General features: G+C 51.9%; 1 protein-coding gene across 1 annotated transcript in view; it reads right to left on the reverse strand.

Annotated features, from left to right (window-relative positions):
- Positions 1-12,207, reverse strand: part of Cacna1b (calcium voltage-gated channel subunit alpha1 B) — a 174,103-nt gene that overhangs the window by 21,207 nt on the left and 140,689 nt on the right. Inside the window, exons 36-38 of the mRNA XM_051166217.1 lie at positions 10,762-10,889; positions 4,326-4,422; positions 1,591-1,699 (exon numbers count right to left, since the gene is read on the reverse strand). Of these exons, the coding sequence (XP_051022174.1) occupies positions 1,591-1,699; positions 4,326-4,422; positions 10,762-10,889 (334 nt within the window). The remainder of the gene's footprint in view (positions 1-1,590; positions 1,700-4,325; positions 4,423-10,761; positions 10,890-12,207) is intronic.

Consider the following 12,207-nt stretch of genomic DNA (forward strand, 5'->3'; position numbering starts at 1 on the left):
TGGAAACTCCAAGAACTCTCTGCCTGTTCCCACATCGCTGGCACTGGAATTACAAGCACACACCACTATGCCTGGCATTTTTTAATGTGAATTCTGTTCTTGAATGTGTTTGGTAGTTGACAGTCACCTCCCCTAAGATGCTGTAGGTCACTGACACAATCGATGCTCACTCTTTTACTGTCAACAGGGCCTGCAGTGATATACCTCTTCTGCTCTTTGCTTTGGGATCTGCATCTTCTTTCTTCTTGATTGGTCTAGCTGGCGGTTTGCCAACAGCGCTGTTGTTGCTGTTTAACCTTGGCTATTCTGGTCTTGGAGCTGAAGGCAGCCTGAAGGGCTGGGCAGCTGCAGAGCAGCTGGAGACTACAGCAGCAAAGCAATGAGAACAGATTGCTGTGAGTTCGAGGCCAGCCTAGTGTACAGAGCGAGCTCCAGGACAGCCACGGCTACACAGAGAAACCCTGTCTCGAAAATCCAAACCAAACAAATAAACACACACACACACACACAAACAAACAAACAAAAACCAAACCAAACAAACCAAACAAAAAGAGTTCCTAATGTTGGTGCCAGGGTAAGGTTTGGAGTCACCTGGCATTGAGGTCGAGACAAGCCAGTGGGGGATTCCTGCAGAGCCTCTGGGCAAAGATCAAATAACTTGTGCTATTTTTATCTGGACTGAAAACACAAGATTAGAATTCAACATATGAACAAGAAGAAGTGGGTAAGATTAGAATTTAATGTATGTACAGGAAATTGGTAAGATTAGGGTTCAATATATGCACAAGGAACAGGAAAAGTGGCAAAAAAGGATGCTCTGAGGCACACCCGTAATTCAGAAGTGGGAGGGCCAGAGAAGCCAAGAACAAACAAAAAATTACACAGGAAGTAGAATCCGAGGAAGGCTACAGACAGGACAAAGACCGAAAACTGCCTAACTGAAAACTAGCAAAGAGAAATCAGCAGAGACTCGTCTCTCAGGTAGCTGCTTCCTATGAAGGAAGAAAAAGAGGAGCATCAATGGAGGGGTAAGAGACAAACCGTTTAAAGAAAGGAACGGTGAGAGTGTGTTCACAAAGGGGCACAAGTAACCCCCGAAAGAGAAAACCAGCAAAGCAAGAAGCAAGGGGTGCAACTAGGGTGAGAGTGAGAGAGTGATGGGGTGCAGGGTCCCTCTGGTAGAGGGGAAGGGAAAGGAAGGAGAGATGGTACATGTTGCCTGTAACATGACTGGGGCAGGGTATGGTTGCTGGATGGAATAACCTAGAACAAGGGATTGCGTTTCAGCGTGTTGGCTTCCTCCTTAAATATGAGGTCAGTATAATGCTAACGCAACTATCAAGGGAATACTCAGCGCCTAACAGGTAAATCTATCCAGTTGTGCCCCAGACAGAGCTCATCCCTTTAACTTCTTCTTTACATGCCTGAGTAGATTATTTGAGAGAAAGAGAGAGAGAGAGAGAGTGTGTGTGTGTGTGTGTATGTCTTGTTTTGCTCTGAAACAGGTCTTGCTAGTTACCCAAGGCTGGCAGTAAACTTGCTGAGGACTGGCTGCCAGTGCCCTCCCTTTCCCGAGGCCGCCTGACTCACCTGGGGCCAGCTTGATCTCCAGCGCCGTCCGGATGAGGGCCATCAGCGTGGATGTGAAGTGCACCGTCATATCCTCATTGGATATAGGCATGTTCATGCGAACCAGGCGCTGGGGATAAGTAGAGGCAGATCAGGGCCAAGTGTGTCACTGTCACTCCCACCCTAGAATTAGTGTTTGGGTTCTGGAGCTTGGCTTGGCTTCCTGAGAGTGGTCCCGGCAGGTTCCTGGTCCAAGAAGGCTGGGCTGGTGGGAGCTTTGCCAGCATTCTGTCCTCCCAGACCCCGCTCTCACCCGAGTTGAAATTCTCCTGGCTCGAGAAGAAACGAAATCCCCACTAAAACCTGGAGCCAAAGCTGGGCCAGGAGCCTGCATCCTGCCCTCTGGCTGTGAACGCCTCGAGGGGGTGTGATCCTGGCTGAGGAAGAAGGATCCAAGGCAGAGTGTAACTCCCTGGGACAGCCTAGAGAACAGATGAGGACCCTGTCCTGTGACACTGCTTACCTGCCCTTCTCTATCTGCAGCTGGGACATCTGGGCAAGGGACAGCAGCCAAGAGGCCTCTCTGAGGTCCCGTCCCGGTGGGGCATTTCTCAAGAGAGATATCTTTGCTTTACCTCAGGGCTTAACCACAAAACAGGGTCCAGGAAGATGTGCTTGATGATACTTGAAGTCAGACACCCTGGTAGGTGAATGCATCAAGAAGAGTCTTAAGAGACCTTCGAGGGGCCAGAGCACAGGGCACTGCATCCGAGCCCAGGCTCACCCTGCTGCCATTTGAGTGGCCAGCTCCCTTTCCTTCCTCGGTTTTCAGAGACAAAACAAGGAGGTGTCTGAATCAACCCTCCGCGTAGACTCAGCAGCCGCAGGAGCCTCTGGCTCGGAGAACATCTGAGGCCTCAAGGAGGGCGCAGGTCTCAGGTACATCTGAGAAACACTCAGCTGGCCAAGGAACACCCCAGGAACATAATGTAACCCACTGTGTCCTCTATACAGGAAGAAAGCTAGAGGTACGAGTTCCTCCCTGGGGCAAGCACCCTTCTTTGAGGGAGGGCCACATAGCCCAGCCCCTAGTCCTTGCCCCCAAATTCTGCATCTTCACTGTGATGGGGGGGGGCACAGGGGTGCAGAAAACAGGAGGTAGGCTCTTGTCCTATGAATGCTGGCAAAGCCCCACTGGGCACATCCAATTACAGGACCAGGACCTCACATGTCACATGTGTCACACACCAGGAAACACCTGCTTCCCAGAGTATGGCATCCCTGCAGACCAGCACCGATGGCAGTATGAGAGGCCAAGGAATTCCTCTTCCAAGGAGGGGAGTTAGGATGGGAATGAAAGAAGAGCAAGCAGACTATTACTAAGAGGGGGAGATCTGTCCAGGACACCAAGGGTTACCCTCACAGGCACTCCTACCAGTTTGCCCCTAGTCGTGGAGGGCAGAGAGAGATAGAACCTCGGAGAAGCAAAGTGACAAGGCTTGGGCAAATAAGCTCCAGGAACGGTACTCTAAGCGTCTCTTGGGCCCTCCCCACCTTGCCCCAAGCCATCTGCAACCTACCCTGAAGGGTCCCTTGGTATGGTTATACCCTGAACCTCAGGATCCTTAGGCATGGCTAGAAAGGACAACACAGCCTTTCTGGCCGGCTGGGTGTCATGGGGACAGAGCTCGCCCTCCTGCGGATAGAGACATGCACGCATGCAGGACTTCTGCAGTTTCAACACACATGCTAGTAGGGGGCAGAGAGAGGCAGGAAGAACCCGGAGGCATTGTGTGAGCGCAGGGAGAGCTGTTTGGTTCCCACAGACTACACTGAATGAAGTGGCAGACAAAAACCTAGGATGGGGGACAGAGACAGAATATGGACAGAGCACGGTGAACCAAGGAGGGAGGAGCTAGCAGGAAGCTCCCTCAGACAGAGGCAAACACAGCTGGCAGTGTTTAACGGGGAGCAGCAGGGGCTGGGAGGACTGAAGTAACACTGAAGGTGGAATAAGCCTGTGGCTGGGCCAGGTGCCCTCGTTCACTTCCTCCCTCGTGACGCAGTCTCTCGTGACCCCTGAACTCCTGAAGCTGGGACCCCTCACCCAAGGGAATCTAAACACACATCCCTTTTCAACAAGGTGCCCTTCCCGCTGGGCAGCCTAGGAAGCCCTCGAAGACTGCAGCTGGGCATGGGTCCCTACACGGCTGAGCTCAGTTGGAGGGCGGAAGGGCAGGGCAGGAGGTAAGCAGCAGAGCCCCACAGGCCCCGCATGAACCCCAAGGCCAGACCTTGAAGACTTGATGACCACCCATGACAGGAGCACAGGGGGCAGGGCAGCCGGGTAGTCCCAAGCCCAGAATAAAGCACTCTCTGTCCAAAAACATTGTTTTGTCGGTCCTCTCGGTCTTGGGAAGGCAGGGGAAAGGACAGGCAGGGTGGGGTGGGGTGGAGTCGACTCTGGCCCTGTTGTCCTGAGTTTCTCAAGGATGTCAGTGGTAGGAAAGCCAGGTGGGGACATCAGGGGTTAGTGCAGAGACATGTCCCTCTGTTAGGGATGAGAGAAAAGGGTTTCGGGGTGGTAAAGGGAGCAGCGGTAAGGCAGCCAGGTACAGCCAGACAGCCAGACAAATCCTAAGAAAGCAGGTGAGAGCCCATGAGTGCTCTGTGGGCTGCACAGGGCCCAGGTGGGCCCAGCCAAGCACAGACAGCTCCTGGGTTGGGTGCAGGATCAGTGCAGGGTCAAGGTCTACCTTGTATGCAACTCGAGCCGGGCATTTCTTCCCCAAGCCCAGAGGTGGGGACATGTGTTTCAGCATCTCAAACATGTCATTGTAACTGATGCGCCCACTGGAAACCCGTTCCAGAGGCCAGGCATAGTGGGGTGGTCCACAGGAGAGGCACACGGCAGGAGGGGTGGAGCAGGGAGCGGGCAGGGGAGGAAGCAGACAAGAAAACAGATTCAGTTAACCAAAGTGTCGGGTAAATGCCCCAAACCAAAACAAGTAAAATGAGGGAATCTCTGCTTGACTTGACCCTTGCTTGCCCCCACCCCCAGCCTCACCTCCTCATAGCAGCCCAATGCAGGGCAGCGGGCAGGGGTGACATCTGAGCTAATGAACATGAAGGGGTGAGGACGGGCTGCATCGGGGCGGCTTTGGGTTATGCATTTCTGACTTTACTCTTTTAGAACCGCAGACAAGGCCGAATCAGAAAGAGCCGGTTCACCAAGCAGGAAGCACTGGCCAGGCTGTGTGGAAATGGGACTGCTGCCGCACAACAGCACAACCACAACAGCAGCATCTCTCCTGCCTCAGTGAGCAGATCAGATTTGCTTCCAAATAAGGCCAGAGGCTACAGTGGAGAAAAATCTACAACAGGCTAGGAAAGTAGAGGAGTCCCAAAGCTCTTAGAAGACTAAAGTTAATGACAGGGCAAGTCAGCTCCAAGCCCAGAGACGCCCGAGGCCAGCCCAGGGCAGGGCCGCTGCTGAGGTCAGGGCTGGATAGGAAGGAGACTGCGGGAAAGGGAGGAGCTGAGTAAGCTGTGGCCTGGTGCCACTGGTGCCTCTGACAGCACAGGTTGGGACCAACAGGTCGGATGTGCCCCTTGCGGGGGGTTGGGGGGCCCTAGAACCCAAGGACTCACTTTGGGGCAGCATCTTGGGGCTGATGTAGCATCTTCCCAAGTCAAGAGGCTGGGGCCTCCCTCTACCCCAGAGCACCTGCCTGTGGGCTTGGGGTCTCAGAGACACAGCAGAGTCCAGCCTTTCTCCAGAGGGCACATCTGCCCGGACCCTGCCCTCCGCTCACAGTTTCAGGCCAGGGGTTTTCTCCCTGAACTGAGCACATCAGTCCTGAAGCGACGCAGGCGGGCTCCCCTTTCTTGTTCCCGCTCTTCCCTCCCCTGGGGGACCTGAGCGCGTCTTCTGACCCACAGGGACAACTGCTACTTGTTTATTTGCGCCACATATATACTTTTCCTCTGGGCTCTCAGCCTCTGGCCTGTCTGACCATCAGCCCATTCGTAAGAGCCTACGGAAATGCTGGGTGTGGTGGCTGCTTCCTTGGTAAAGGCAGGGCCTGTCTCACCCACATCCCCGACCCCCCGCAACCTCACCCCCCACGCCCAGCCAGCTGGTCCTGGCTGACCCGGCCTAGCCAGGCCAGAAAACTCCTTGGGCACTGTCTTGAAGGCTGCCTGCCTCCAGCTAGCTGGAAGGGCCTGGGGAGATAAGACAGGGAACCAAAGCATCCAGGATGCTGGAATGCAGGGCAGGGCAGGACAGAGGGAAGAGAAGGTGAGGTGTTGTCATTTCCAAGTCAGGCAGGGAGTGTGTGCAGTGTTTGCGATTCGGGCAGGGAGGTATGCCAGATGGAGGCTCTGAAGTTGCAAACCTTGTAGGCCAACCTACGAGGGCAGTTCTTTCCTAAGCCAACGGGTGGCGCAATACAACGCAACAAACTGTACATATCCTTATAATGAATCCGGCAACTGGAAAGGAAATGTCACAGGTTATGGCAACAAGGCATGATGGAGTCCGACCCGTCCGCCCACCCAGTCCGCAATGGAAGATGAGCTGTGAGCTGTGAAGTGGAAGTGAGGGGTACAAGCTAGACACACTACCTCCTAGTGGGACCTGGAGTCTAGTGCTCTCCAGAAAGTGACAGCCCCGAGATAATCCCTACAGGAGGTGAAGGCAGGCAGGAAACAATCAGAGCAATGTCTGTCAGGAGAAACATCAGCACCCACAGTCCCACCACAAGCCCCGTCACTGGCCTATCTCAACCGGACTGGGCCCCTGCTCTTGCTCTCTGTTCCTTCTCCACAGGTCTCCCTGGAACCCTGGCTCTCACTCACTACCATGATACACCTCATCCACCCTACTCAGAAGTACACGTCTAAGGGCCTCGCAGTGGCTCCTAACTCCCTGGACACACTGCCGGTCCCTGGAATTTGCTGGTCCAGCCAAAGGCCCCCTCGCAGCGATGGCACCCTCTGGCCACCACTGACACTTCTTTCTCCTGTGTTGCTCCCCTCTCAGTCCCATCAGTTTCAAGTCATGCCCAATTTTCTTCTAGAAAAGAGGAAGTTCTAGTTGGGCCTTGTGCACACTTGTTAATCTTGCTGGACCCCAGGGAGGATTACAAGGGGGGAAAGTGTGGGCACGATACTGCTGACCCTGTTATTTCTGGAATATATTTTCAGAATATATATTTACCCAAAATAGTCAAAAGCTTTCCCACTGTCTACCAAGTTAAAAAAAAACAAAACAAAACAAAACAAAAACCAAAGTTACCTATTTAATTCAATTTCAAGGTCTCTCAATCTCCCGGTTTTTAACATACTCACTCGAGCCTAACACAACCTAGGGAGTTCTCCCTCACCTCTGGACCTACCTCAGAGGTGTCTGCCACTCAACTCATCTTGCCTCCCTTCGTAGAGCTCAGAAGCATGTGATCTTTCCCTCCTCAAAAGTGCCCTGGCCTCAAGCTATGGCCATGCAACTGTCCTATCGCAATGCCTTGTTTATGGTCTCACCTTCGGGATCCCAGACCCCAGACATAGCAGATGCTCAGGAAATGCTTACTGAACACATGGACGAATATGAGTGATTCTCGTTTTTAGTCTCCATTGTTGTTGACCACGCTGGGTTGAAGCAACAAAAGGGAAGCTCGGGGACAGGCAGCCGCAGCCACCAGGAGCTCCATGCCTTTCTGCCCATGCCTTTCTGCTATCCCACAGCAAGGCCCAAGCTTACACAATGTGAAAATGATACTTAAACACCCTAACATTTGCGTACATATATGTAATGACTCACATATGCACACAACATACATGGACACTCACCATACATATATACAGATGTGTACACATAAACATACACACAGATAAATTGGCATGGATATACAAAATATATGCATGTGCCTATGTGTGCACAGACATACATACATTCATACATACATGCATATATTGCATGTGCACCCGCATTGTACACACAGGGTCATGCATACATACATACATATGCTAATTGCTAATACACATCTGTACTTGTACATACACAAATGTTAGAAAAATGGACACTTTGTGTATGGTTTCAAAGTTTTTCCCAAATGATGAGAAAATCATGTGTTCACATGGGAATAAAGACAAGCACCTGGCAGGTTTGCAGTGACCCTGTCCAAATGTGGGACCCAGCTTGAACCTGTCTGGACACACTGTCAAGTCACCCAGCTGTAGGAGTCTAGAGGGGACCAGCACCAGCCAAAAGGCCCGCAGGTGCACTTGTGCTTTGGGCTGCTTGATCGTGATCTTCTGGCCATGCGTCACCTCTGCCACAAGGCTCGTGTTTGGCCACCTCCTTCAGCTCGCCTGTGACACCCAGGGCCCCTAGCTCTCCAGCTCTCGAATGAGAAAACAGCCTGAACTCTCACCCTGCACGATGGCAAAGCTGTACTCAGGCCAACTTCACTCACTAAGCATGACAGTGGACGCTGCCCCCTCGGGGTTACAAGTGATGGTAGGAATTGGCTGTGCAGGTCACACAGACTAAGGGGACGCTGCTCCTCCACAGCTAGCCTTCAGTGCAATGCACTCTAAGTTTTCTGTAGCTCATATCCCCCTTGGGAAAATATTCCAGAAATAGCAGCGACTCTTTAGGTCATAGCCAGGAGTAATGGGGGAGTGCTAATGTGTCCTTTTTCAGTTGGAGTCTCCCCTGCCCTTTTTATGACAAAGTTCAGTCTCCCCACTGTGTCCCACCTCAGTGGCATAGCTGACCACAGAGCCAATGCAATATCCCTGGGCCTATGCATCTCAGTAAGAGTCCTGGCCATGGTAGGGAAACCATATGGATATCAAATATGAGAGGCCTCTACAAAGTCAGCGATGGTCAAGTGCAATATGCAGTAACAACAAGAAAAATGGCTCTGCTGCTAATGGACTGTGTAAAAACTGAAGAGTTCTCATATAAATGGAAAATGTACATGGAGATGACACTAGTCTCAGTAGCCCCAACAGAAGTGGCCTGTGTCCTGGGGCTTAAAGCAAGACGGTGGCACTTCCTAGGACTGCAACTTCATGCAGCAGCTCAAAATGCACACTGTGAGAGGCCGACAGGGCTTGTCCATCCCCAGGGGCCCAGGAGAGGTTGAAGGATGGGGGGCAATGGGAATCTAGCCCGGCAGAAGAAAGCCAACTATCCCCCAAGCCCAGCTGGGTTTACTGAGCACTCTGGTGTTGAGCCTCAGGTTAAGAGAAGAAAGCAGAAGCCAAGGAGCTCCTTGGGAAGCCGAACTGTAGCCACCGGTCTGATCACGCCCTCTGGGTCTTCACTAGAAACCTAAACATGCCCCGTCCTGAGCATGGACAGCCTAGCCACGCCGTCTGGCTCTCCATCAGAAGCCTGACTGCACTCTCCTGACTGTCCCATAGCAAAACGCTGACACAGACCTGTGAAGAGGTAGACAAGGGCAGCTGAGAAGCTGCAGACAGCTGCAGTTTCTTGTTCACCCCTCGGGCATAGGAAGGGAGCACTCATCCGTTCAAGGAGAACTGTTCATTCACACATGCGGTTCCTGAACAACTGTGGTAAAGGAGACCAGAGGCCCTGTGCTCCCCAGCAGCCAGTGCTCTTCGCCCCTGCCTCTCCTACATCCTACCTGACAGGGAAGAGTGCTCAGCAACTACGGTTTGTGACTGAACAATCGAAGAAGTGAACGGGCAGCTAAGTGAAACGGAACTGGGCGAGTGACCGTGTGGGTGTGACGGCTAAACACTAGCTGTCAGCGGGACGGGATGGAGAGTCCCCAGAGGGCAGCCTCTGAGAACACCTTCCCTAGGGATATGGGAAGCCCCATGCTAAATGCAGCTGCCATCATTCGAAGGGCTGAGGTCCCCAGGCTGAAGAACAGGACAAACATGAGATGCGCACCAGCATTCATCACTCATGACTGGCAGCCGCCTCCCGAGCACACCACCACGCCTTCCCTCCATGCTGGGCTCTATCTCTGCTTAAGCTGTTAAGTCAAAATAAACTTTCCCCCTTAAGCTGCTTTTTGAGATACAACCACAGAATCGGAAAAGTAATAATTAACACAATGAATGAGTGAACAGGTAAATGAGTGGAAGAGGAAGAAGAAGAAGAAGAAGAAGAAGAAGAAGAAGAAGAAGAAGGAGAAGGAGAAGGAGAAGGAGAAGGAGAAGGAGAAGGAGGAGAAGGAGAAGGAGAAGGAGAAGAAGAAGAAGGAGTGTGACATGAGTGAAAGAGTTGACATGAGTGGTCACCGTATCAGTTTAGTGACCAAGCAGGTGCAGGAGTGAGCAGCACACAGGCGAGAGCCCCTGATGCCCTGCTTGCCGGCCTCCCCGAGTGTGGTCTCTGGCACGGGGACTTGTATGACATGACTGTGAGGGTTCCCTATGGAACACAGCTTCAGGCAACTTTGACATCTGAACCCAAACCATTCCCACACAGTAAGGCCTTCCCGACTCCTCTGCTTTAAATGAAACCCCACCCAGGGCCTACCACATGCAATTAGGGCTGGGAACAGACATACACATTAGCTTCTATCCCCTGAAAGAACTGACAGAGAGGAAAACCTGAGTCCCTCTAGGGAAATTTTAAGCCTACACTATGGCAGGTGGTATAGCTCAGTTGGTGCAGTGCCTGCGTAACCTGCGCATGTCCCTGGGTTCAATCGCTAGTGCATCAAACAGCGGCGGCAGCAGCAGCAGCAGCAGCAACAGACCCCACACATTAATGTGCTCTGAGAGGCCTCCGAGCACTACACAGCTGTATCTCCACACTGTCTCTTCGCCTTCCCCCACTGGGCCTCCACGTTCCGTCACAAGGCAAGCCTTGGGAGAAGGCAGGACACTTCTGCGCAAAGAGCCCTGAAAATGTCCCTTGACCCCCCAGGCATAGGCACTCTCCTGAGGACCGTACTGAGGGGCTCAAAGACTGTGTGTCTCTGTCACAAAATTGCACCAAGCATGGAGTCAGAAAGGGAGCATGCTACTGAAAGGGGGACCGGTGCTACCGTACATGGAACTGGGCAAGTCCCTGGGCCTCAGACCAACAACTGAGGGGGACGTGCACACGGAACTGGCTGAATCCACCCTGGCCCTGCCTTGAGAACCACAGGAAATGACCACCCCAAGGACCATGGAGCACTGGAGCTCACTCACCACGCAGCCGGGTCGTACTCAGCCCACACTCGAATGAATTCATCAAGGTGGTGAGGCCCTAGGATGGAGGAGTCCCGCGTGAGGTACTCAAAATTGTCCATGATCACGGCAACAAAGAGGTTCAACATCTGCAGGGCAAGGAGAAAGAGAGGTGACGCACACCCCAGTGTGCCCGCGTGCCTGCCCCCCAGCTCTGCCCGCGGTCTGCACGAGGAGCTAGCAGGACAGTAGAGGGGACTGGCCTGATAGGATTTATTAATGTCTCCTCACTCCCAAGAGCTCTTAATCCCACCAATCCCAATTTTTACTCCTGAAAAAGACAGAGAGACTAAAGAACAGAACGTTATTTGCCGACAAGCACATCTGTCAAAAACGAACTGGCCAGACTAAAAGCAGCACTTTAATACTGCCTGACCCTCGGCCCCCCCCCCCCCCGAGTATACTCAATAAACCTATTTTACTCAGCTGAGGCAATAACTAAGCATAAACACCAATTGGCCATAGTGTCTTAGACTATTTCTAGTCTCGGCTTTCTTTGGCTGGCTTATAACCTATCTTTATGCCAACAGTACTATTTTGATTACTATTGCTTTGTTTTGTTTGAGGTCCAGGCTGGCCTAGAACTTGCTAGATAGCAGAAGATGGCCTTCAGTTTCTAGTCCTACACCTCCTGAGTGCTGGAATTATAGGTGTGTGCCCACTGCACCCAGTTTAGGTCACGCTGGAAATCAAACCCAGCTTGACTTCTAGGCAAGCACTTGGCCACTATAAGGTTTTGAAGTAAGTTTTAAAATTGGGGAAGATGAATCCTTCAACTTTTTTTTTTTTTTAATCACTCTACTTTGTATTTCAAGACTGTTTTTGGCTACTTCCTGGCAATTGAGCATGGATTTGAGGATCTGCTTTCCTATGTGTGCCCCTGGGCTATTATTATGGGCTGTAGATATTGTATAAATCACTTGCAATAGTACTGCCATTGTGATAATACTAAGCTCCAATTCATGGACACGTGATGTCTTTTTCCATTTAATTACGTTTTTTTTTTTTTTTTCTTTTCACTAATGTCAGCAGTTTTCACTTGCTCCTCAGAGTTTCACATTTACAGAGTGACACAGCTGGAGAGATGATTCAGTTGGTAACGCACTCACTGCAAGAAAACGGGCTCATTCCCAGCACCCCCACAAAAGGCAGGCACAGAGGCCCACAGCTGCCACCCCACACTAGTGCAGCTCCCGGACCGTCCAGCCTAACCACAGTGATGATCTCTAGGGTCAGTAGAAGACCCTGTTTCAAAAAACAACTAAGAGAGAAATTGAGGAAGATATACTGACATATACCTCTGGCTTCCATGTGCATATGCACCCACACATACACATGCACACACACATACACACACACACACATAAACACACACACCCATACACATGTACCCCCCACACACATGCA

Source organism: Acomys russatus, chromosome 24 (assembly GCF_903995435.1).
Source record: "Acomys russatus chromosome 24, mAcoRus1.1, whole genome shotgun sequence".
Lineage (NCBI taxonomy): Eukaryota > Metazoa > Chordata > Mammalia > Rodentia > Muridae > Acomys > Acomys russatus.